The following is a 27069-nucleotide window of genomic DNA, read 5'->3' on the forward strand; positions in this document are numbered from 1 at the left end:
TTTTCCAGGTATCAGATTAATGCGCGCACAGAGCTGGCCGTGAGGTACAATGACATCTCTCCTCTGGAGAACCATCACTGCGCTGTGGCCTTCCAAATATTCTCTCAGCCAGACTGCAACATCTTTGCCAACTTTGATCCTGAAGCCTTCAAACAGATTCGTCAGGTGTGCCTCGGGCCTTAAAGCTAAGCTTTCAGCACACACATATGTTAATACATTTGTCTTTGAGCAATGTATAATGATTCTGTCTGTTATTTCTCGGACAGGGAACCATCACCCTGATACTGGCCACAGACATGGCCCGACATGGAGAGATTCTGGACTCTTTCAAACAGAAAGTGGATAACTTTGACTTCACTAATGAGGAGCATGTTACTTGTGTGAGCTTTCTTAACCCATTTTACAGTATTAATATCCACCTACACAAAAAGTGCTGTGATGAGCTAATTAATCTCTGTGTGACAGCTAAAGATGGTGTTGATAAAGTGCTGTGACATCTCTAATGAAGTCCGGCCAATGGAAGTCGCTGAGCCGTGGGTGGACTGTTTGCTGGAGGAATACTTCATGCAGGTTAATAAATTTACATCATTACAATAAGCTACAACAAAACAAGAATAATAAAGCATTTACTTTAAATCAGTGTTGTTTGTGACCTACTTGTGGCCTTTAACTACTATGTACTAACATTTAAATTATTTCTTTGGTACAATACACTTATGCACATACATCTTCTTAAATTTGACTTATATTTAAAATGCCTGCATGTCGGCTTGACAGGAACTTATTTGCTCGCCAGCCACTGTGGGTAGTGGTTTTGCAAAGTTACTAGCCACTAAGCATTTTCACTGGCTACAATTTTGACATTGATACCATGAGGAAAAAATGCCATATAGATATTTTTGATATTATCTCACAATTTGGCAGCAGGTATATTAGGCTGCTGTCTCTTTAAGACCTGATGCATAGCTCCATTATACTGTTCCACATGCATTTTCTTTCTCATCTGTTTACGTTCACTTCAAAACATAACTGACTGTGTTTCAGAAGTGGACGAATTACTAACTCTATTACTTGATTAAAAGTACTCCTGGTCAAAAATTACTCCGTTACAAGTGAAAGTTCTAAAAAAAAGTTTTTTACTTCAAGTCCTAGTAAACCGGAAGTAGCAAGTGCGTTCAGTACTGTGACATATTTCCAAGTGAAACGGAATATTAAAAAGAGGGCAGGGTTTTAATAATTGCGACAAACAATTATTTTCATATTATTTTCTGTATACTTAATTGTTTTTGTTGATGATAAAAATATTCTGGAGCATCAAATCATCATATTAACTCATGTGACACTGAAGATGCTGAAAATTCAGCTTTGCCATCACAGGAATAAATTACATTTTTCATAAATGTATTAATTGTTCATATAAATTATAATATTTTATTACTGTTTTCACTGTATTTTATCAAATAATAATCTTGAGACGTTTCAAAAACCTTAAAGGATACATCAGTTTCAGTCAATCTTGAGGCGCTATCGAGTAGTTTTGCATCCTTGATATATCTCCGAAAAGTTATATTTATAAAAATTTTTATATAATTTGTTACGTTTATACAGCGCTTTTCTAGGCACTCAAAGCGCTTTACAATAGAAGGGGGAATCTCCTCAACCACCACCAATGTGCAGCACCCACCTGGATAATGCGACGGCAGCCATATTACGCCAGAACGCTCACCACACACACCAGCTGATTGGTGGAGACTCGAGGAGACAATAAGCTGATACGCTGTACCAATTTTTTCTGAAAACAGTGGGTGGAGCTGAAGAGTCACAAGCACAAGCACACACACACATCATGGCATTATCCCTGGATAACTTTCATCAGAGTTTCGTTAAACTCGTTGATGTGATTGGAGGGCTCGTGCTCTTCATCAGAATTGTGTTGTTCTCTCTCTCAGAGTGATCGAGAGAAGGCAGAGGGTTTACCTGTCGCTCCTTTCATGGACAGAGAAAAAGTGACCAAGCCTACTGCTCAGATCGGCTTCATCAAGTTTGTCCTGATCCCCATGTTTGAGACAGTGATGAAGGTGAATTGATTAGGACCCAAAAGTACATTTTGAAACCTGCAGACTGAAATCAGATACTTAGTTGCAATATTGTTTGTCCTCTTCGTGTTCCAGTTGTTTCCTCAGATTGAGGAGGTAATGGTACAGCCCTTACGAGAGTCCCGGGACAGATACGAGGAGCTTAAACAGATCGACGACGCCATGAATGAGGTCAGCAAAGAGCATGATTGTGTGCGTTTTAAACTATCATTAGCTATTTACATCTTACTATCCCTGTTTTTTTTTTCCATAGGTGCAGAAAAAGAAAAGTGAAAATTTAACAATGGGAGGAAAAAAGAAATGAGGAAGGTCAATGTCGAAATACTGCACGCTACTTAAATGTATCAGTGCTATGGTTTCAATTTATTTTACAGTATGAGTATACTTACAGTGTAGTTACCCAAGTAAGTACTGGAAATGCAAGGTTAGGTTCAGGGTTAGCACCTAGTTATAGCCCAGTTATTATAATTGCTAAACAGTATTTACATGCGGAAAAGGACTGCAAAATAAAGTGCTACCGTTTTTATTTGTGTTATGTTTACAGCAAAACCTACCCTGTCTTTGTTTGTTTCAGCTGGAATCTTCCTCAGCGGCAGTAAAATGTGGGAAATGAGTGAAATCTTGGCCATCTGCTCAGAGAATCCAAAGCATCTTTCAGGGAATTGAATCGTGTACAGCTCGGCTATGAACCATGTGTGTCGTTTTTATTTGGTTTTGTAAAAGTATAAACATTATACAGGATGTACAGATTTTTAGTCACTTTTACTCAGAAAAATAAAAGTCTAACTTAAAAAAAAAAACTGAAGCCACAATTGTTGTTGTTTTTAACTGCCTTCTGTTATAACATTGTGTTCATTCCTGTCCACAGATGAGTCTGCCTGAAAGTATAGTGCACTCTAGTGGCCAAAGCATAACAGCAACTTACCCTTCAGACAGAGACCATAGTAGTTTAAATGGAAAGGCTTTACTGAATGCATAAAAAAAGCATATAGTCTTTGTGAAATAACAAAATGACCCGTTTATATCACAAAAAGCAGAAATTAAAAAAGATGTTCTCTCAGCTGGCGTTTTGAGGCACAGGGTCGCTCTCCGTTTTACTTTTTTTATTGGGTTTAGAGCTGTTTGCCGCTGATCTCCTCTTATTCTCCTGTTCTAGCCTTTCCTGTTTCTTTTGCAAATATGACGCCATGTTGTCGAAATTCACTTTATACAGGTGCTTAAACTGACTCTCCAGTCCCACTGACCCTGTGAAGAGAGGACAAGAGAAAAGTTACATTAACCACATTACCTTGTGCACAGACTGTTTTTTCTGTCGTTAAACTAGCAAAAGTGGATTCAGACATGCCCTAAGTGCACCTGCGTCATGCCATCAGATCATTATAATAGGGCCCATAGAGTGACAACTGATATTTATATGAATTTTATGCAAATAGTTATACAGTGATTTGCATTACAATCATTAAAAAAATTACTTTTTGGCAATATAAATAACATCTGTACAAAACTGCATTTTTTTTTACAACAAACAAAAAAGTTCCTTCTCGACTGTGAACTCCATATTCTCACTATATTAGGTAACACGCCAGGAGTAATTTGCCAGGAGTAAAATTTACATATGTGGTTTAAACAACCAGATAGTTCTGGTCTTTTCACAATCGGATGCTGAGCAGGTATAAAAAGGCCATAACTCTCCCAGCTGCGCTGAAGGAACGCTCGTTGCTGCTGCTGCTGGTGGACACTAAACACCGTACTAATGCTTGATTTAAAGGCCTGTTGCCCTGATAATGACAATAAAAATTATGTTTATTGTGTTTGACTGTTCAATAATGTTCATATTCACATTTAAAAAACAGTCATAAAAATAACTTAAGTTACTTTCCCTAGTGACTAATTACTTTTGATATACAGTAATTGGTAAAGTTATTCAATTACTTTTAAAAGAAGTAACTAGCAACTGTAACTAATTACACATTTCCAGTAACTTGCCCAACATTGATTATATGGACCATATAATCCTGATGTATCAAATATGCTATAAAACCATTAAAACAAAACGCATATGCAGACTTTTTTTTCCTTTTTAAGATTTTCTTTTAGATTCTTGCCTAAAGGTTAAAAAAATATTTACAAAAAAATATATATATTATTTGATGTTAGGCTTCACAAGGTTAAAGAGGTCACATTATACATTATACAAGAGGAAATTTGACATTTTTTACCCTTATTATTCCAATTCAAATTTTTCGTATGACAGACAGGTGTCGAGTTTATGAAAATAGAACTGGTGTCTTTTTGCAGCTTAATTTCAAATGAATTGACTTGGGAAGAAGTTTTGATATTTGAAAGCTTGTCTTCATAGCACTCAACTCTTGGAACCTCAAAAGATTAAGGGTAAGAGTGTGTTTACATGACAACAATATACTAAAAACTGATTTTTGCATACAGGCCACAAAGCCAAAACGATCCCCATTCACACGGATCCGTGAAAACGCCTAAAAACGCTGTATTATTCATGCCAGGCCAGTAGTTGGTGATGTCACTTTGTAAAGAAACAGTATGCGCCTAATATGCAATATGCATAATATAGACAACACATAATATGCATGCGCATGACTTCACCATTGTCACAAATTCACATTTTTGTAGTTTACACTGAGACAATATGGGTACAATTTAAAAAAAAAACTTGCACTCCAAAACCCGTTTTCAAAAGCTTGCATTTTCAGGCCCCCAAAATGCCGTTTTCATGTAAAATTAATGGGCAAAACGCATACAAAGATTTCCGTCTTTACTTGGAATCAGACATGTGCCGATATCAATTTTACATGTTGTGATTAATTGCTGAAGCTTTTATCATGGTATACGATATTATCATGATATTGAAATAAGTTGCAAAAAAAGTGTTGTCATAGCATAACAGCTTTAAGAACTATTTTTGTAATAACAAAAATAACAATGTTTAAATACAATAATACAATGCACCAAAAATATATACAGCGCTGTATTCAAAGCTGTAAATGTACAATTTTCAAACAGATTAAAGTGCAAAAGAATTAGGCTATAAAGAACAACAAGTAACAAATTACAATAAGGTCTCGTTATTTAATGCATTAACTAAGATTGAGCAACAGCTACATTTGTTACAGAAAGTATAATGTTTTTGTTAATGTTAGTTAAGAAATACTGATCATTGTTAGCTTTATCTTAGGTCCATTAAAAAAAAAAGTTCTTTTGATTTTGATTTTAATGTTATTAAACAGTAACTAAGATATTAACATTACTTAGAATAATTTATTCTTTATAAGTATTTTTAATTGTCAGTTTGGTAATAATGAATTAACATGTTAACTAATGAAGTTGTATGTCTCAAAGTTTTACTGAACAATAAATCAAAAAAAAAATCTAATCATTAGGGCATGTTGTAGTCCAGATTAAAACATAAAATGTTTAAGTTTGAAAATGAATAGCCTATTAAGTATTTGGTGCTGTGATGAACAACACACAAAAAACGAATGGCTGTTTTAAAAACGTCACTAGCACTTGCTTTTGTTTGCGGGGTTTCCGGGGTAACTGCTGCATTCTGCAGTTCATCAGCGCCCTCTGCTGTCACTGAGCACGCACTTCATTCAGCGTGTCTCCTTCACTCGTTCATGTGCTTCTCATTTACATCTGAGCGCGTGTCCCTTTGACGCAGATTACAGGTGTGCTGTGCATTTATACGGTTGATGGGCAAAGTATTCTTGAGTGCATTATAAAAAATGTAATAATTGTAAATAAATTATTATTTACGATATTTTGAAGTGCCCACTATAACAATATCGCGCATATTCATTAGTGATATATCGCATCACTACTTCGCACATCTACTTGTAATCAGTGTTGTGTAAATGGCCCTTAAATTTGCTCTCCTTGATATGACCCCTTCATTACAGATAGTGGTTTTTCATGATCATATTTGCTGATTCCTACCTTGAAAGACATTCCACTGAGTCCGTAATGCTTCAGTGACCCTCCTCAATTCAGGCGTCTCCGAGTCGCACGGCTATAAACAAGCACAAGCAGTTATTAAGAGCAGAGTGGACTTCAGTACATGGAAAGACAGTCACAGTAGAGCATGTTTAGACCTTCCAGTGCTGCTCAGAGTGTCGGTACAGCAGCACATTCAACTCTTCACTCTCCAGTAAGACCCACAGTTGGCTTTGTGAATCAAAGGTCACGTCCCAGGGGGCAAGAGGAAGAGCGAGAGTCTCGGCAGGGTTCAGTTTGCCCTCTGTCCCAGACTCCACCACGAAGAGCTGAACTGAGGGGAATCTACACAGATGGATATGATATGACCCGTTAAACTTGTGGGGAGTACTGTTGTTGTCACTGAGATTCTCACAGAATCCCGTTAAAAGGCTGATCAGAAAAGAAATCTGATTTAAAGAAACAAACCTCTCACACTGGACAGCTATGTGTCGCCCATCTGGTGAGCTGATGATCCTGCTGACAGCAAACCTCTAAAAACACAGATATATATATATAGTCACAGTGCCAAAGGCTTTCTTTAGAGATCAGCCACAATTACAAAAGATACAGCTGGATTTGAATGGAAATAAACACTTTATACCACTGGTGCTAAACTCAAAATTGTCCCCCAAAAAATTTGAAGGCCCCCCATTTTATAATATAGTTCTAAAATAGATCTATATCTAAAATATTACTTAGAGTTGTAATGCATATACATTTAATTAATTATTTCTAGGGTTTTAGGAATGGCTATAAAAAGGTAGATGTAATTTATATAAACATTCAATCATATCATTAAAGGCTTACTTCAGTGATTTAGCATTTGGCTTTGTATCAGTAGAAACCCAGTAGTATATTCGAATGATTGTGCTCATAACGGAGCGGTCAGAGCAACGTAAGTGTTTTCAATGATTTTCTATGAAATTTAAGCTTCCATAGGCATTTACTGAAAACGCACCAGACTGGACACGCGTGACGAATGACTGTGCGGCCGTTTTGAATTTGCGCCAATTCCGGGGTGTGTTAAATTTTGGGGTTGAATTGTGGGTTCATTAGCTTATTATTCTTAATGAAAAAAACAACAACAAAACAGTACAATGACAAACTCACAAATAGGCGCTTTTACATTTCACTTTGAAACCAAATCTTCCGCGAACATCTTGTTTGTCAGCTCCTTGCTCTCGTGATGAATGAACTCTGACTCCTTCTGCTGTATTGAACAGACACGTTCAGTTTTCAATTATCTTCTCTAACTGAACAAAATGAATTTGTTACTATAAAAATCTAAACGACGGCGGGAAAGTGGGCATGATGTAACCGGTGGGAGTGGCCTCGTAGGGCAGCGAAGCAAGTGCATTCTGGGAGTTGTTGTCTTTCATCCATATGAGCCAAAAATACATTTTCTGTTTTTTTTTTCAGTCTAGAAGGCACCAAATTCAAAAATTATTTCACATTTCTACTACATAAATGACCCAATTTAAATACACATTCATCTTCCCAGCGGTGAAGTATCTCTTTAAAAAAAATATTACATTACAATGCTTTACAATGTTGATGTATCTTCATGTAGTTAAAATCATGATACTCTGATCATATTCAAATATAAATTAATATATGATGCAATATATGAATTCAATTACTGATTAAATTAGGTTTTTTTAAATGCATTTTCACTGTTTAAAAGTCTTTATCATAAGTGTTTGAATTCCTTAAATATACACAATGTGTCCTGAAAATGCGTCTTTTTTTCTTCAAACGTTATCCTTCATATTGTGGTGTCACACACTCAATCATGAAACATGATCAGATTAAATTTGTGTGTAAACCGTTCGCAAAGCCACTCTGACGTAAATTTTTGAATTCACGAAAATGTTTGTATTTTTAAACTGTTAGATGGTGCGAAAGAAATGTACCCCTGCTTCCAACCACGTGTGAATGGTGCGTAAAACATTTGAACGTTCTGTGTTCTAATTTAAGCAAACTGATGACATTGCATTTTGATGCACTATGTACCATAACAATACTTTGTGAGTGTTTTTTTCATTACATATGTTTTTTACTGTTCAACTTTCAAAGCTCATCACTTTTTACCCGACCGTCTGCCAGTGGAAGAGGGGCGGGACAAATATTACACAGACCAACCATCCTACTTGTACACTGACTGAACAACAATGGAGAAGTTAAACTTCTTTTTACTTTTCTGACTATCACCAGACCAAGCTCAATTTAAGACTGCCATTAACATTGGTCTGGGGAGTCTGCTCTGTATTTTCTACTGCAGAAGAGGCGTGATGAATTAGCATTATTCAAATGACTCTGTACACAATTTGATAGACCAATGATCCATCGCTTTTCTATCCGTCATTGTGTTAAACCCGCCAAATTTGGTTCCTGCAAATTTGGAAGCAGGATAGAAATAAGAACAGGTTTCCAGCCTGAGCTGCAGGGCAAAATCAAATCGCCGGCAGATCAGGCTGGGCCCAGTCTAGCTTTTAGCTGCATTTTTATATTCATCAATATTCTTCAAAATGAGATACTAGTAACATTACTGCCATGGTATTCTTTATAATAGCTATCAAAGTATCTCAGCAAGAAAAACGCTGTGCTTGCTAAGCTCTTTCAAGCGCCTCTAGCTGGCCGTTTTCAGAAGAGCACCAGGTGTTTTTTAGCTGGCTAAAATGCTTCGGTGGACACACAATAATTGAATATTTATTGCTAGGCATATGGCCAATTAGTCTCTTTAGCATTTATGCTAAATACATGAGCCAAACCTGAGAAAGAAGTTTACAAGGTTCCACAGCGTTCCTGGACACAAGGTAAAGGTCAATTTTACCTGCAAATTACTCATTTTACTTGCGAAAGTTTCATGAATGAGAGACCAATTGTGAGAATACATCCATATTAAAATAATCTTGCAGTGCTTTCTTTCTTTTTTATTTCACCTGCTGAATTCACCACCTCTGTTTAATATTGCCATTACAATATTTTGAACTTTACATATTAAAAATAAACTAATTCAGTTATTAGGGTTTTTTGTGTGTGGCCTGAGAGTGATGTCTGTATGAATGGCTGATTAAAAACACATAGACTGCACCTTTTCTGTGTCTGAGTTTTCAGAGTCAAGGCCAAGCTGCCTCAAGTCAATGCTGTGTAACCGTCGGCCAGTCTCATAATGCCAAACTTTCACTGTTCCATCCTGTGAATACAACCATGCCAAGAATTAAGAGTCTTATATAAGCCCTTATAATTATATATCCCAGCAGAACAGTAAAGAAAAAGTAAACTGGAAAACACCTACTCCTGAACCAGAGAGAAGCCAGTCAGGATGCCCAGCAGGCACAAGCAATGCACTGACAAATCTGCATGAGAAAACAAACATGTCTGAACAAGTGCGAACAACATATGAGGCGTAACATCACTTGCATCCCACGGTCCACACTTACTCTCTGTGCCCTAGACAGAAAGCCTGAATGTTGTAGGGTGACCGCCGGAAGCTCACTCTGATCTTCTCGTCTCGGTCTGCTGTTATGATGTATTTATCATCTGGAGAGAGAGTCTGTAGAGGAAAATGCAAATAGATTGAAACATTAAACCCACATTATCTAATATTTGTGGAAACCATCTAAACATTCGTGGTAAAATTAAAAGAGAGAAATTAATACTTTTATTGATCAGAGATGCATTAAATTGATCTCAAGTGATATTTTTAATATTATAAAAGATAATTTATTTAATAAATGCAAATAAAAGCTGTCAATTGAACTTTTTATTCAAGGAATAAATATATATTCTTTTATCAAAGAATCCTGAAAAATAAAATTTATCATGGTTTCCACAACATTTTTAAGCAGCACAACTGTTTTCAACACAGATAATAATCATAAATGTTTCTTGATCATCAGATCCTCATATGAGAATGATTAGTGAAGGATCACGTGACTCTGAAGACTGGAGTAATGATGATAAATTCAGCTTTGATACCCAGGAATAAATCACACTTTACTATTTATTCACATAGAGAACAGCTGGTTTACATCAGAATATATATATTTTTTTTTATTTTGCATAAAATCTATGGATCTATGGAGACTTAATGCACAAGTGCTTGTAGTAAACCAATCATAAAATTGGCATAAAATATAGGAGAAAAATATTATAGATATTAGAGGTTATAGTTCAGCAGAGTTTTTGATAACTTACTGAAGTAAAAGCAAGAGATGCGATAAATGATATCGGTTCCCCCCCCCCACCCCAAAAAAAACTTGGTATTACGACATTTCTGTCCCCCTCACTCCTGAAAAGATGGCTACGCCCCTGTATATATATACATTGCTGTGTTTGTGTAAAACATACCACATCCAGTAACATAGAGAGATGTCCCAGCTTCAGCTCTCCTGGTTTTTGTGGCTCCAGAACAGAGAATGAATATGCATCCCCAGACTTATCAGCCACAAAGACTTCATCCTCAGCCTGAGTAAATACAAGAGAGGTGCATCGCCGCACAACCCACCTACAATAAAACAACCATAGACTTACATAAAGCCTGACAGAGAAATTAGCATTAAAGTGCCCCTATTATGCTGTTAGGTTCCTAATTTTGTTTCTGATGTCTCATTTGATAGGTTAACATGCATCTAAGGTTTTAAAAATATATATACATTACAGCATCACCTCTTTTCCACATTCACAGTGTCTGAAATGGTTTGATAATGTGTCACCCTAAACCCCTCCTTTCTGGGAGCCTAGCCTGCTCTAGTTGGTCAGATGGTCCAGTCTGTTGAGATTGGTCTACTCACTTGGAAGTGCATGCAAAGTGGATTTGATTTCACACAGACAACAGGGTCTTCTTAAGATGTCAACAACATGAATAAAACTCTTCCAGGCCTCAGCTACAACTACAGTGTTTGAGGGTCAAAGAAAAGATTGTTCACAGGCAGTAAATGAAGACCATAGGCTGGCGTTAAGCAAATGTGTTACAAACCAACACAGGCCTAGTGCAGGAAGTAAGACTGGAATTACTGTTGACTAATTTCAGGCAGTGGAGACGATACCCAAGAGTTTTCAAGATATTCTTCAATCACACACGTTTGGAATTATATGAGTGATGACGAGTACATTTAATCTTTTAGGTAAACTATTTCTTTGCAAACCTCAGGAATGAGTGTGCGCTGTTACCGTGTACTAATGCACTGCCACGAGGGCTCAGTACAGAAGAGAACGAGACGTTTGCGGTCATCTGTGAGCGCTACATGCTTCCCAGAGGTGGAGACAGCAAATGCAAGAATCCTGTCACTGTCCTTCTCCTCTGGGCCATCTCCAACACTGCAATACACAAATACACATTTTAAGATACTTTTGCATTATCAAATTATGAAGTTCAATAAAGAACTCACATAACAGAAATATTACAGTTACCTTTTATCATCAGCATCAGCTTCCTTTGGTTTTTTCTCAGCTTTGGCACAGTCAAACACAAATGGCTCTCTATCACAAGAAAATAAAAAAGGAAATTAACATTACTTTTTTGCAGTACAAAATAAAAGAAACCAAAATCAAGTACAAGGAGCAAACAAAGATTATAGAGATCAAAAATATATAATGATACAATATCAATGATGAACACCTCTTATATAATAGATATAAAAACATTGGATATTTATACCGGTAAACGTATTTAATAGCACATAATCATGCTGCAGCACTGATATCAGTATGACTGCAATCCCTCATTCATTTTTTTTCTTGATATGTATGGACTAGTCTTTCTTTTTAATAGTTTTATTCAGCAAAGATGTATTAAACTGATTTAAAAAAAGTGATAGCAAAGATTTATATTGTAAAAAAATAAATAAATAAATTAAATTAAAAAATAATAAATAAATAAAAAGTACCAGAGTTTTCAAAAAATATTAACTAAAATTATACTGTTTGCAACATTGTTAATAAATCATTATATTAGAATAATTTATGAGGGATCAAGTGACACTGAAGACTGGATTTATGGATAATAAAAAAATAGCTTTGCATCACAGAAAAATATATATTTTAAAAGTATATAAAAATAGAAAGCCATTCATTTAAATTGTAATATTTCACAATATTAATGTCTTTAATGTATTAAATAAATGCAAGCTTGATGGGCATACTTCAAAACATTAAAAATAGCTGTTTCCAAACTTGTGGCCGACACTATATAAACACAAATATTATAAACCACGGAAATTGTGCAATTTGATGATGCAAAACAGAATAAAAGACATTTTGGGAAAACTTTGCATCACAAAGTACTGATATATACAAAATATCAGGTAACAGTCAATGAAAAGGATGTTGATCATGTAACGTTAGTTGAATCATTTAGTGATGGATGTTCTGAGCGTTGCAGAAATCCTGCTTGTTATCATCATATCCAAAATAAAGAGCTGAAATGAGTAGATAGCTGACAGTCTAAAATACAGCTACTCACCCAGACTGTTTAAGGTTTATAGCTACTAAAGTTGTAGAACAGCTTGAAACAAACCAATCTGCTTTTGAACATACTACAGCCATGATTGTTGCTCACGTGCGAAATGACAGTCGCGCGTTTAATACGTCATCAACATAAACGAGCCGGAATCTGGCATGGCGAATCCGCCATTACGAGTGTACCGAGAAATGTCAATGACACTACTAATAACACTTGTGTTATTAAAACAATATGATTTGGTGTTTCATTTTACTTTACATTTTACATAGTTAGAATCGAAAAACAGCACCTATTTTGCTCTAGACATGATTAAAATAATTGTATTTGTAATGTTTAAGAGGGGGGTGTGTTCGTTATGAAAGGGCGGTAACGTTACTTTAATACTTTGGTGTGCTTCAGTTCAGGACATGCAGCATACTTCTTGTTCTTCACACTTCATATTTTATTGCGGTCTTTTTTGAGTTTAGTTGCTGTCGTTTGTTTGCGAAGATTCCTTAACCCGGAGCTTTGATTTGAAGATTTGTCACAGTCAGGTAACTTTACTTTATCCAAGTGCCACACAACCTTCACAAAACACACAAAATATTTCATCTAAGTAAGGTCCTTCTCATATATTTTATTTGTTGTATGTTGTTTAGGATGTGCATAGCAAACATGATCAATGTGAATGTGAGCTATTGCATTTCCTATGTCTGTGCTACTACTATATAAATAACAGCTCTGATTTCGTGCATATTATGAAGAAACAGTTTCATTGGGTTCTAAACAACAGTTGCACGAACTTTGAATTGGCGACGTTAAATATTTACAATCACGTTGATTCATGCAGCTGTTTTTCTCCATAGGGTTTCTGCAGGAAAGATGGCAGCCTCTTTGCTCAGGGTAGGACGACTCGGATCTCTCAGGGTAACACGTCGTTTTTCGATACTTATTAAAAAATATGCACGTATATTATAGTGCATTGCTCGTATTTATAACTCGTTTTTTGTATGTGAAATTGTGGGAAGTGTTCTGAGTGCGTTTAATTGTGAACACAAGCTAACGCAGCTCACTGAAGCATTTAATCCACTGATCGCCGCATGAATACATTCTATTGTCCTGTATTTACATGTACGAAGATATTTACATGAAAATATTCCTAGTAGTAAAAAGTGCATGCAAGTTTCACGGTATAGAGCATGCAGCAGAACACTGCAGGTAAAATAGTCTGATATAGTGGTTTCAATTAATTGATTATTATTTTATGGTTCTTTTCTATGTTGTCGTTTTTAGAAAATGTACATAAATTCCTATCGTGTATGTTTGAATGTCCACTGGGGTAAAAAACGAAAAGTGTTGGTCAACTTCACAGACTTTCCTTGAGAACACTGTGTACTTTTTGCTGACACATGTCTTTTGACACCACAGCAAAGATTTGGGAAACCGCTGTAGTTGTATAATGCACCTAGAATGGTTGTGGTTATTCATAGGGATTCTCTGTGTGTGTTGTGTTTGTCTATGTTGTGTGTTTTATGTTCCTAGTGTCTGCAGACGGAGGGCTGGAGTTCCATCAGAAGAGCTCCTGCTGTAGCTTTCAGCTCAAAATCTGGGGATGGCAAGAAGATCAAAAAATTCAATAAAGGTAAATATTTCTTATATTTATGTCACACGTTTTTGGATATATCATGTTCATTTGGAGGGGGAGGGCTCTGTATTTCAGATCTCAACATGCGGTTCAGGGGATGTGTCCTCTGACCTCAGCTGTTGTTTCTGAACCTTCTGGGGTGTGTTTTGTTCCCCTCTCTATAACTGTCATGTAGGAGTAATGTCATGGACAAAAATGTTGAGACCGTACCATAATATTATTGGCATTATTTTTATTTGCGCACATTTTCTAATTTAAACAAGCTGACTCCATTAACATGCTTTTATTATAATACTTCATTATCAAACATGTTGGCGCTCACATTTTCTATTCTGCATAATTCACAGTTATTATTATTAACTATTATCAGTTTAAAATTCATATACAGTCACCTGTTCCAAAACAAACCCTAACGGGGTAATCAGGCCTCAATTCAAATCTTGCTATTATGATGAATTAAATGCATAAAAAGAAATTCAATTTTAATTTGAAAGTCTGTAAAGAACAGTAATTTGTACAGTTTAGCGGTCACATGTTTTTTAGTTTACAAATAGCATATGAACCAGAATATCCTTAATATCGATTACAGATCAAAATGTGGTACCAGCATAATTTTTTTTGTGCAAGCATATGTGCATATGTTTTGATGCATAAATCATTGTATTTCTAGAGGCATGAACTGATACCAGAAAATAAATGAATTTGACGGGTTTTGAAATGGAAATGAATTTTAAAGCTACACTGTGTGTTATTTTTCCTCATCTAGTGGTGAAAAACTATATGACCATCCAGTGAATAATAGTTTCTGTTCCTCTCAATTCTGATTTCGTTTTAACTCCTACGGTGGCCGATTTAGTCGAAGATTAACACGGCAATCCCCCTCTTCACATTCGACACGGTGCCATCGAGTGTTAAAATGCAAAAGGCGAAGCTTGAATTTACGGGTATGTCCCTCTTTGGCTAATGTACTTTCAAGATGGAGGGGCAACATGGCGACCAGCATTCGAACTCCTCACCCGTATGTATTTTCAATATCATATTATAAACTTACGAGAATACATTATTACTTAAAGGGGGGGTGAAATGCTGTTTCATGCATACTGAGCTTTTTACACTGTTAAAGACTTGGATTCCCATCCTAAACATAGACAAAGTTTCAAAAACTAAGTTGGACGTTTGATGGAGTATTTCTGTGTCAAAAATACTCCTTCCGGTTTCTCACAAGTTTAGGAGAGTTTTTTTCGAGTATGGGTCGGCTTGACGTCGATAGAGCGGAAGGTCCTTGTATGGGCTGTACGGACTCTTCTCCCGGAAAGGTGCGCGCGCGCATGACTAGATGCACGCCGCCCATAAACACTGCTCTCAAGGTGCAGCAGATCCAGTCGTCCGTGCAACACTTCTGTCGCGCCGCGCTCCACTTTATTCCTATGGGTGACATCAAGCAACTTCAACGCTTCAGCACAGCATTCCGGGAAGGCAGCGCTGCATTTGAAACGATTTGAACGCATAAATGACGGGTAGCATCACAACATTGCTTCGGTCGCAAAAGTGGATCTCCACGGTCACTGCTGTCAGGACTTCACGAAATCAACAGTTAACTTACCAAAGAAGTGTGTTTTTGACGGAGCGGTTCCAACGATAAAGGTTCACGGTCCTGCTTTGGAAACAGGCAGTGAGTAAAACTGCTTCAATGTCTGTTGTCGGCTATCGTTGCTTAAGTAAACATCAGTAAACAACACGATCGTGTATAATGTTAGTTAATTTATCAATGGAGCATGTGATTTATGGTTTGTGTTTAAATACATTTGTTTAGCTGACCAATATAGGTGTCAGTTTGTTTATTGGAAAACCACCCAAACATAAACCAAGCGTTCTCACAAAGCGTGCTTCGTCATTCAAATGCACTAACAGTTACTCCATTGTTGTTCTATGTATAACGTTACACTAGTCTGACGTGCAAAACCGTTTTGCTTGCTACTGCTAAGGTTTAATCGCATACAATAGTCAATAAACCGAATCATGTCCTCATAAACTGTGAGTAAACACACACAAATGTTGACAGGCCAGGCCACTAAATACAGTACATACCACAGAGACGGACGTCCTGCTGTTGTTGCTTCTCCTGTTCAATTTATTTCAGCCTCCAGATCTGATTCTGGATCATATATGTATTAGTTGAATCTGATTGATAGCCATGGTTTATTTAGGGTAACGTTTTCATCTCCACGCTGGAGGATGTCAGCTTTCAGAAGCTCTCGTGCAGTAGCTGTGCGCTCGTCATTCTTTAACTCCGCCCACGATACGCCTCCAGGCGCTCGTTTTTTTCTGGAAAGACTCGGTACAGCCTATATTTCTTTTATAAATATAATAAAACTAAGGATTTTCGGAGATATGAAGGATGCAATACTACTCTATAGGTACTCAAGATTGACATGAGATTGACTGAAACATGAGTGTCCCCCCCCCCCCTTTAAAAGAAGTAAATATACATTAATGAGCACATATATTTTTGAAAGAACTGATTGATTTTAGCTAAGAATAAATTAAAAAAAGTTACACAGTGTAGCTTTAAGTAAGAAACAAGTCTTTTAATAATTTTTTTTTAAAACGGACCCACATCTATTTTGTTAATAAACTGGCAAATGTATTACACTCAAGAAAACACAAATATGACTTTGCAAGGCTGAGATATTGGTTATAATTTAACTCTTGCATTGTTTTCTCTGTGGGCAATTTTAAACAAGTAAAACTGGTCATGTGGAGTTCTTCAGGATAACATTATGACCAATGATCCATAATGATTACTATACTCAATTTTCCTCTGACATTAGAAGTGGCAAATGGCTTGAAAAGGGGCTTGCGATGTGTTGTGCCATCAGATATTCACATGCTTAGTGCTATATGTGGGTGTCCTATCTTCCTATATATGTCACCTTGACATTTAGAGGTAAAGAATGCAATGCATGAGCAGAAGGAGTGGCTTTCATGCAAGACAATCTGGTGAAGCCAAAAATCCAACAAGTGATTTCTTGTTGGAAAAAAGCTGAACAAAACATATTTTGTAATGAACATTGCATAAATATTACAAAGTAGTTTTTTTAAATGACAAACTTAATATGCTAAATACTAAATATGAATACTAATTTATTAATATTACTTTATTATATATATTTAATCAAATATTCTGGTACCACAATTTGATAGTTTGGCCACAAATTCCCATATATTGTATTAACAGTTCTGTCATCTGAATCAGCACTGTTTCTTGGCGCTACTTTAAATAACATTCTAACTTAACACTGTTATGAATATAGGCTTTTAGCTTAAGTATGGAATAATTATTTAATCTGTTGCATTTTAACTTGTGTGTAATGTGAATTTTTCTATTGAAATTATTATTATCAAAAATATATTCACACATTTTTATTAAGGGTGCTTTATCACTTGATTCCATTGCCTGGTTTAAACCTGAGTTTGGTTGCTTCCCCCTCACCCTGCCCCTGCTGGATTGGGTTCACATTATATTATTTGGGTCCGAAATGCAGTGCATTTGCGCCATCAAAACAGCAGCTGTTTACCGCTGTTTCTTGGGAATTTATGAGTGCAATCCATGATAGGTTGCCACCTGTGCAATAAGTACATTTGCGAAATATTCCACAGTCAACTGTTAGTGATATTATAACAAAGTGAAAGCAATTGGGAATAACAGCAACTCGGCCACAAAGTAGTAGGCCGCGTAAAATCACAGAGCGGGGTCAGCGCATGCTAAGGCGCACAGTGCACAGAAGTCACCAACTTTCTGCACAGTCAAAATCTACAGACCTCCAAACTTCTCGTCCAACATCAGTGCCTGTCCTCACAAATGCACTTCTAGAAGAATGGCCAAAAAATCTCATAAACACACTTCTAAACTTTGTGGAAAGCCTTCCCAGAAGAGTTGAAGCTGCAAAGGGTGGGCCAACTCCACATTAAGAATGGGATGTGATTAGGGCTGGGCGATATGGCCCAAAAAAAAATATCACGATATAATTTTCCATATCAGTCGATATCGATAAATATCACAATAAATGTAAAATCTTTATATCTTTAAAATTTAAAGGCATATTTTTGCTCCTGAGTGAAAGATGTAGAAAACAGACAGTTAACTGTGGTTTTAAACTATCCTTTATTGTCAAAACATGACAAACACTTCCCAACAGGTGAACAATTTATTAAAACTGAAGTAATTTATTTATTAAAATATTAATTGTAGTAAGCATTTTTTACTCTACACTGTATATCAATAATATCAGTAGGCTACTTAATCGTGTAAGTAGTAAAACATTAAAAATGCAAACGGACAAATAAAACAACGTTTTAAGTTAAGAAACATTTTGAGTCCCCCCTCTATTGCCTCACAGTGGATTGGTCCGCCGTGCATCTCTCACTCTCGCACGCCCATCTCACCGACACACACACCTCACCGACAGTGGGCCGGTCGTGCGAGAGCAAAGTTCAGTATTTGTGGCTCTCCAATAAGGGCTGTCAAGTCTATTTTATTCATTTTAAACATCGGATGAAATTTTCTCTTTTGATACAGGCGATGCTGAGTCATTAATACATCACCAAAGACAAACAATTATGATAGCGATGTACAAGTCCGATGTTCTAGTGATTATAGTTTGGTAACGTTAGCTTGCAAGTCACCCACTACAACTAACAAGGTAATAAGCCTGCTGTGCAGATTTACCGCTGTGTTGGGCTCAATTTTATATGGAAGAACTTTGAAGAATAACGATAATTTAATAATTAAATTCTGTGTGGTGAACGTGAATTTATGATAAGCAGTCCACGCACGTCGCTCTGTTTTATGTCGGATGGGATCGCCAAAATATCTCCAAACCACTGAAGTTGAGTAAACTATCTTGTCATCGATATCTGTGTCCTCCGAGTTGGTCGTGAGCGCTGAGTTTTCTACTCTATCGCTCATTTTTCTCGCTCCACTTCACTCCGATCCTCCAAGCCTGTCAGACACTGACTGTAAACAACAGTGCGTGCAGCACCCAGAAGCCCGGTCTGCAATACGCATGCACAGCATTACGCATAGCGCGTACGCATTATAACGAGAATTTATCGTTTTTTTCGAGTATGGGTCTACTTGACGTTAAATAGATCGGAAGGTCCTTGTATGGGCTGTACGGGCTCTTCTCCCGGTAGGGTGCGCGCGCGCGTAACTAGAGGGAGAGAGAGGAAATGCACGCCGTGAACAGTCTCTCAGATGCAGATCCAGTCGTCCGTGCAACACTTCTGTCACGCCGCGCTCCAATTTATTCCTATGGGTGACGTCGAGCGACTTCAACGCTTCAGCACAGCATTCCGGGAAGGCAGCGCTGCATTTGAACCGATTTGAACGCAGAAATTACGGGAAGCTTCAAGGCATCGCTTCAGTCGCGTCGCAAAGTGGATTTCCACGGTCACTGCTGTCACAGGACTTCACCAAATCATACCAAAGAAGTGTGTTTTTGACAGAGCGGTCCCAGCGATAAAGGTTCAGTCCTTGGAAGCAGCCAGTGAGTAAATCAACTTCAAATGTCTCTGCTATTGGCTACCGTCGCATGAGTAAACATCAGTAAACGATACGATCGCGTGCTTCGTCATTCAAATGCGCTAACGGTTACTCCTTTGTTGTTCTGTATAACGTTACACTATTCTGACTCTGACGTGCAAAACCGTTTTGCTTGCTACCTCTTAGGTCTAGTCACATACAATAGTCCATAAACCAAATCATGTCCTCATAAACTGCGCGTAAAGACACACAAAGGCCCCTAAATACAGTACATACCACAGAGACGGACGTCCTGCTGTTGCCGTTTCTCCTGTTCAATTTATTTCAGCCTCAGATTTGATTGTGGATCATTATCTGTATTAGCTGAGATAGCGATGGGTTTCTCCACGCTTGAGGACATCACCGCTTTGTGCACATGCACATTCGTCATTCTTTAGCTCCGCCCACACGATACGCCTCCAGGCGCTCGGTTTTTTCCGGAAAGACTCGGTACAGCCCATATTTCTTTTATAAATATGATAAAACTAAAGACTTTTCGGAGATATGAAGGATGCAATACTACTCTATAGGTACTCAAGATTGACATGAGATTGACTGAAACTGAGTGTTTCACCCCCCCTTTAATGTGCATATAAAGGCAGGTGTCCTAAAATATATAGTATATATAGGCAATATAGTGTATCATCTCATAACAGCACTTGTGTCTGTGTGAATGTACTGCAAATGTTCTAAAGAATGCAGTACTCCATTTGCTGAAGTCAAGCAGAAATAGATATACATTCTCTGTTTGCAGTGCATCAGTTACACTTGTCAGGAAAGTGAGTGAGATGCACACAAATACGGTTTTATCAAATCATACATCATCAGTGGCGGTTCAGTTCTGCAATTTAGTATTGCATTAATATCTGCAGCAAACCGTACCGGGGTTCGCATGAACCTTACCCCAGACCACCCTTTTTATGTGTACTCTGGTACAGTTCGTGGGTGTGCCCCCAAGTTTGGAATTTCATCATCCAACCGAACCAAACTCTGGTGTCAATTGAACCCAGGTGCACACCATAAGTGCTAGTGCGAAAGCACCCTTAATGGGTTACAGAATATTTATTTAAAGGCTTTACTGAAAGTGAAATATTTAGGTTACTTTTTCTGTCAAAGGGCCCTTTTTTATTAGCTGTAGTTAAGATTTGACTTACTTGAGTCAGGTTATAAGGTGTTCAAACTCGACCACCTCAGTAGATGCTCATCTGTCTCTATTGCTGAAGAAACTGGGTAAGTTATTTTGCTGAGTGAAAACATCACGGTCACCACCTGATGATGCATGTGATGAATCAAATTATTACATTTTTATGTTTGACCTCCTTCCCCCTCCATCCTAGAAAAAGCAGCACCAAAAACATACTTCGATATAGAAAAACTTGTCCAGCACAAATCATATGTGGAATTCCCCAAGAAGGAAGTTGCAGCTTCAGTTGCTGCTGCCTCTACAGAAGCTACATCTGCTCCTGCCTCTGCACCTGAACCAGTTGTAACTGTCACTGCAGTCCCTGCTGCAACAGAAGCACTTGCTGAAGCCGCTGCCCCTGCAGCTGAAGCTCCTGCAGTGGAAGCCGCTGCCCTTGCAGCTGAAACGGTTTCACCTGTAGTTGAAGCCGCTGCCCCTGCTGTTGAAGTCCCTGCCCCTGTAGTTGAAGCCGCTGCCCCTGCAGCTGAAATTGTTGCACCTGCTGAAGCTGCTGCCCCTCCAGTTGAAGCCGCTGCCCCTCCAGTTGAAGCCGCTGCCCCTGCTGTTGAAGCCGCTGCCCCTGCTGTTGAAGCCGCTGCCCCTTCAGTTGAAGCCGCTGCCCCTTCAGTTGAAGCCGCTGCCCCTTCAGTTGAAGCCGCTGCCCCTGCTGTTGAAGCCGCTGCCCCTGCTGTTGAAGCCGCTGCCCCTGCTGTTGAAGCCGCTGCCCCTGCTGTTGAAGCCGCTGCCCCTGCTGTTGAAGCCGCTGCCCCTGAAGTTGAAGCCGCGGCGCCTGTAGCTGAAACTGTTGCCCTTGCAGCTGAAGCCGCTGCCTCTGATGTTGAAGCCGCTGCCCCTGCAGCTGAAATTGTTGCACCTGCTGAAGCTACTGCCCCTGAAGTTGAATCCGCTGCTCCTGCAGCTGAAATTGTTGCACCTGCTGAAGCTGTTGCCCCTGAAGTTGAAGCCGCTGCTCCTGCAGCTGAAACCATTGCCCCTGAAGCCACTGCCCCTGAAGTTGAAGCCGCTGCTCCTGCAGCTGAAACTGTTGCCCCTGAAGTTGAAGCCGCTGCTCCTGCAGCTGAAACTGTTGCCCCTGAAGTTGAAGCCGCTGCCCCTGCAGCTGAAACTGTTGCCCCTGAAGTTGAAGCCGCTGCCCCTGCAGCTGAAACCGTTGCCCCTGAAGCCGCTGCCCCTGAAGTTGAGGCCGCTGCCCCTGCAGCTGAAACTGTTACCCCTGAAGTTGAAGCTGCCCCTATTGAGCCGGTTGCAGAGGCAGCTCCTCTTGAAGAGCTGGTAGATTCTGCCCCTGTGATCACAGATGCTACTGAAGTTCCAGCAGAAGTTGTGGAGACGCCTGAGGGTACACACCATATCCCCTATAACCCCCTTTCATATTTTGGGAAACAGGAATTTCTGACAGATTTTATTGTATTTATTTATTTTTCGGTTATGGGCTTTACACATACTCATTTGTAATGTTAATGGTAAAGATGTAATCACAATATAGGTTTTTACCCTATTATTAGTTATAATTACATTACAGTGTGTCATTTAGCTAATGTCATTGCATAGGAGTTAGTGCATAACATACATGTAAAAAGCTTTTAGGGGTGAAACGGTTTATAAAACACCTACAGTTCAGTATTTAATTTGTATATTTTTTGAATACATTAGTCTCGCTTAAGAACACCTCTGAAATTATAAACAATATATGTGAATTGTAATTGCAGTTTACCGTAAAATCATATAGGGTGAGCCAATCATTGATTTGAATAATCGGAGCTAGTACCTTCGTGGTGTGGTACATGGTGTAGTATGTGATGTGACACCAATACTAGTGTATTTTTTTTATTCTTATTTACTGTACTAAACTGTAACACCAGAAGCATGATATAAACTGTACCTTTAGAAACTGTTACACCCCTAATGGCAGCAACATCACAGCAGAAACATAGACTCGCGTTACTCACCCAGGGCTATATTCATTTTCTGAGCTGGGGCAGAGACGGGACTCCATTTGTCCTGAAAACTTTTGTTGGTGTATTTTAAGTCTATATTAATCCCTGGTTTTCAGTCCATGAACATAGCCAGCCTCCCCATCCGTCATTTGTCGTTACGCATGTATTCATTATATATGTTTGTTTGTACCTTTTTGACTCTTAATGTTATGCAGTGCATGTTCTTCACTGCATACTTTCACTGACTGCTACCTAGTTATCATTTTTCTTCTACACATCTGTTTTGGTCTCTTCTTTTGTTTATGTTCTTATTCATTGTTCAATGTTTTGTCCTCTTGTTTACTGCTCCTCTCATCCATTCCTTCTCTCATTGATATCGTTTATCTTCATTTAGTCCTCGCATTTTAAGTCCATGTGTTTTTGACCCAGTGCTCCTCAAATGTAAATGTATTTACTAGGGCTATCAATTTAACAGTAATTTAGTACATTTATTTGTTACAAACATGTGATGTCACATTTAATCAAGTTGAAGTTATACAAATCAAGTTGGAAGTTATATAAATACAATTTTATTAATTAGGTCTTATTTAATTCTATCGCCATTGTAAAAGCGCTGTATAAATAAAGTTGATTGATTGTTTGAAGTTCTAATAATTTATCGGCTATCAATTTAACATTAATTTAGTACATTTAGTTCTTAACTTGTGGAATAAAAAAAATTAAACAAGTTGAGACTCCAATGGCGCAAGGTGCTAAAAAACAGCAAGAAACAGCACAAGACCCATTTGTTTAGCACATTTACATAGACCAACCATTAAAAAATAGCACGTATGGTCCAACGGGCAAACAGACAAAATAGATTGCTCCTGAATATAGTTTTAAGTTTATCCTTCCCTTGGGTCATTTTGACCCGAAACTCATTTAAAGAAGAAAATCAGGGTGGTCCAAGACCTCGAATACACAATTTTTTTACTGAATTCGAGGATTTTGTGATTGTAATAAAAAAAATTAACAAATCATTCCTTAGCGGTTCAATTAGACTCCCTTAAATAAATGAATGGAATGCATCCGTGTATATATAGAAAACCATAAAATAATGCTCAAAATCAAAACTAAAATTATTAATTATTAAAATTATTAACTAAACTAAAATGATTAAAATTCTTAATAAAACCAAAAATTATTTTATAATGTCTACATGTGTATCTGAATCCATGTAGAAGTGGAAGGACTTTAGGACCCAGTGAAAGAGTGCATTTGCCCAATACAGAGCTATAAGGCCATCTATATAGCCTCACAAGCCAGACCCTCATCAAGATGAATTTGGGTTATGAGCACAACATTGGCAGAGCTCAATAGGTTACCGCTGCACGCAATAGGATAGCGTTACAACTAACCAGAGTAATGAAAAAGATGAAGCGGAGCTAGTTGATAGATTAAACTTTTGCTGTATCTGTCTTCCTTTTTAAAGAATTACTTTAGTACCGTTCTTTGTTCTTTTCTCAGTTTTCCAGAGTCGTGCTAAAGGCGTTTAGAACCGTCACAACTCTGCCGTCATCATGTTAAGCCCGCACACTGACTCTACATGAAAAAATATATATATGGAAAAAATTGCATTAAAAAATATAAAAATGAAATGACATAAGCTTCTAGATCCACATTTTTTTTAATTTTAGGGCTTGAGGGATGGACTTGTTACAGGATGCAAGAGATGGATGATATAGAAATGTAATTTATCCACTTTATTCAGTACCTAGTCTTGAACAATCATTTGTATTATGTTCATTAATCAGCATATCATGTAATTCAATTCAGATGTTGATTTAATTGACAGCCCTATTATTTACAAATAAATCTGATGTTTCCCCCTCTTTGTCCTATCCCATATGTATAGATAAAGCTACATTTGTCATGCTTTATTAATGTTAATGGAAAATGTCACTTTGTCAAAACAAATGTTGTATTTTCTTTCTTGTTAATGTTAGTAATGTTAAAGTTACCACAGCGGCACTGTCGCCACACATGATGCACTTGTATGCTTTTGACTACTTTGAGTTTTTTTTAACAGTACGAGTATGGTAACATGTAAATGTACTTTAACCTCATCTTTCTTTCCTGTTGCTCTCTTCTCACCCAAGCACACTTTCTTTGTCACTGTCTCACTTTTCTTCCCAGGGGGTCGCATGATATCAGTAACTGGTTAAATATCCTCTTATCTTTTCCTGTGTATTGTGGTTTATATGTCAAAGTTAAATATGAAATGCCCACTGTTCCTTACCCACTTTCCCAATGTGGTGTATGGTGCATTGAGTGAGATTGAGTTTGCACTGTTTGCTGTATGTGGAATGGAAGCGTCCATTTACTACGACATGCAAAATTGAGAATGTATGACATTGACAACTGCTTGAATTAATAATCGGTATGTTTGATGGGCATTTGTTACACAATGTCTCATCACTCTCATGAGATGAAATGCTTCCGTTTCACTTTCAGTAGATGCAAGCTCTGTCCTAGTTACTCACCGCCTGATCTGCTCCTTTTCTCGGTTCTCTTTAGTTCATTAGCTCTAGCCTTCACGCCAGGCACTCTTCTCATGCATGAGGGTTAACGACAACTGAATTATTATTATTATTATTTTTTGTGTACAAAATAGCAAGGATTCTGGCATCCAAGTTTGTAATTCAGAGATATAAGCTTTTATTAATTGATGTGTTTCCTGTTATTGTCAGCTGGATTGGACCCCATTCAGAAACTTTTCCTAGATTCAATCCGTGCATACTCCACACAAAGCGGGTACATTGTGTTTTACTATCATTTCTCTCAATCGTCTTTTTCAAGAGTGTTTTTACTGATCTAATATTGTGGTAGATCCTACTTTATAATAAAGTGTATAATTGCTTTTCATGTTTTCCCAGTGCCGCTGGTGGTCTAGTTGATGCTGGTCCAGAGTATCAGAAGGCTCTTGCTGAGGAAATAGCCAAACTGCAGCGATTGTACGGTGGTGGTGATCTGACTTCCTTCCCAGAATTCAACTTTCCTGGTGTGTTAACATGAAGTCTATGTGCCTTATAAATTATGTCAGTTTCAAAACTCCATTACAGTGGTTCACACAATGCTATTTCATCACAGTATGTAGTTTTGTTTGATTGTTACTGAAATTGTCCTACAGTAGAATTTTCTAACTAACATTATATCCTGTTTTGTTTTTACAGAGCCTAAATTTGATGACGTGTCCAAGTAAACGTCTGTTTTCCTCTCCTGTGCCTCAGTCCAATTTTGTGGAAGATGTCTTTCAATGGCTTGTCTTTCATCTGTAAAAGTGAACTTTTTGTGAGATTTTTAATTTTGTGAGACTCTAAATACTAAATAGCTATTTTTCAAAAATTCTTGTCTAATGGAAAACGCTACCTGTTTCATGTTCTATAAACGCACATGTGGAAGAGAACATTTCTCAGCTGTGAAATAAATCGCTTTCCATAATGCTTGTCAGTGAGTTTAAGTATCTGGGGAAAGAGCTGAATAAACTGAGCCAACACAACTTCTGTCTGGTCTGCATGCTTTTTTAATTTTTATTATTTGAATAATTTAAAATTGTGTGCAATGGTATAAAATATGGTAATATTTCATCATAGATCTTGTATTATTATTATGTTATGCTGCATTTACTGCAAAACAGACCTGGGGACCTGCGGAAGCAGTGGACTGAGTCTGGAGTAGAAACATCCAGAGCCACCGTGCACAGGTGTGTGCAGGAAATGGGCTACAGGTGCCGCATTCCCCAGGTCAAGCCACTTTTGGGCTACAGAGAAGCAACACGGGACCGTTGCTCATTGGTCCAAAGTACTTTTTTCGGATGAAAGAAAATTTTGCATTTCATTCGGAAATCAAGGAGCCAGATTCTGGAGGAAGACAGGGGAGAAGGAAATGCCAAAATGCCTGAAGTCCAGTGTCAAATACCCACAGTCAGTGATGGTCTGGGGTGCCTTGTCAGCTGCTGGTGTTGGTCCACTGTGTTTTATCAAGGGCAGGGTCAATGCAGCTAGCTATCAGGAAGTTGAGAGACGCAAGACCCAACACTCTGGATGAGCTTAAGGCCGCTATCGAAGTATCCTGGGCCTCCATAACACCTCAGCAGTGCCACAGGCTGATC

The 27069-nt window shown here is 37.9% G+C and overlaps 3 protein-coding genes across 5 annotated transcripts in view; 2 read left to right on the forward strand and 1 right to left on the reverse strand.

Moving 5' to 3' along the window:
* pde9aa (phosphodiesterase 9aa) overlaps nucleotides 1-2806 on the forward strand; it is a 40326-nt gene extending 37520 nt beyond the window's left edge. For both annotated transcript variants that reach the window (XM_067443376.1, XM_067443377.1), the window contains exons 13-19: nucleotides 9-165; nucleotides 267-380; nucleotides 466-570; nucleotides 1950-2078; nucleotides 2172-2267; nucleotides 2350-2405; nucleotides 2671-2806. In XM_067443376.1, coding sequence (XP_067299477.1) covers nucleotides 9-165; nucleotides 267-380; nucleotides 466-570; nucleotides 1950-2078; nucleotides 2172-2267; nucleotides 2350-2400 — 652 coding nt within the window. In that variant the 3' untranslated portion in view covers nucleotides 2401-2405; nucleotides 2671-2806. The remainder of the gene's footprint in view (nucleotides 1-8; nucleotides 166-266; nucleotides 381-465; nucleotides 571-1949; nucleotides 2079-2171; nucleotides 2268-2349; nucleotides 2406-2670) is intronic.
* Nucleotides 2807-3041: 235 nt separating this feature from the next.
* wdr4 (WD repeat domain 4) lies at nucleotides 3042-12723 on the reverse strand. Its single transcript, XM_067443378.1, has 11 exons — nucleotides 12571-12723; nucleotides 11520-11588; nucleotides 11280-11426; nucleotides 10458-10614; nucleotides 9548-9660; nucleotides 9403-9463; nucleotides 9199-9300; nucleotides 6531-6595; nucleotides 6221-6407; nucleotides 6066-6138; nucleotides 3042-3341 (listed from the first exon to the last, which is right to left on the reverse strand). The coding sequence occupies exons 1-11, from the start codon at nucleotides 12651-12653 to the stop codon at nucleotides 3154-3156; spliced, it is 1245 nt and encodes a 414-aa protein (XP_067299479.1). The 5' UTR covers nucleotides 12654-12723; the 3' UTR covers nucleotides 3042-3153.
* Nucleotides 12724-12774: 51 nt separating this feature from the next.
* Nucleotides 12775-26455, forward strand: si:ch211-140m22.7 (uncharacterized protein LOC570370 homolog). Of its 2 annotated transcripts, XM_067443374.1 has the most exons (8): nucleotides 12775-13103; nucleotides 13416-13476; nucleotides 14092-14191; nucleotides 21116-21949; nucleotides 22049-22321; nucleotides 25649-25712; nucleotides 25835-25959; nucleotides 26132-26455. In XM_067443374.1, the coding sequence occupies exons 2-8, from the start codon at nucleotides 13432-13434 to the stop codon at nucleotides 26158-26160; spliced, it is 1470 nt and encodes a 489-aa protein (XP_067299475.1). In that variant the 5' UTR covers nucleotides 12775-13103; nucleotides 13416-13431; the 3' UTR covers nucleotides 26161-26455. The 2 variants fall into 2 exon arrangements, with proteins under 2 accessions (XP_067299475.1, XP_067299474.1); XM_067443373.1 differs by having other exon boundaries at nucleotides 12776-13103; nucleotides 21116-22321.
* The last annotated feature ends 614 nt before the right edge of the window (nucleotides 26456-27069 follow it).

This window comes from Pseudorasbora parva, chromosome 5, assembly GCF_024679245.1.
Source record: "Pseudorasbora parva isolate DD20220531a chromosome 5, ASM2467924v1, whole genome shotgun sequence".
NCBI lineage: Eukaryota > Metazoa > Chordata > Actinopteri > Cypriniformes > Gobionidae > Pseudorasbora > Pseudorasbora parva.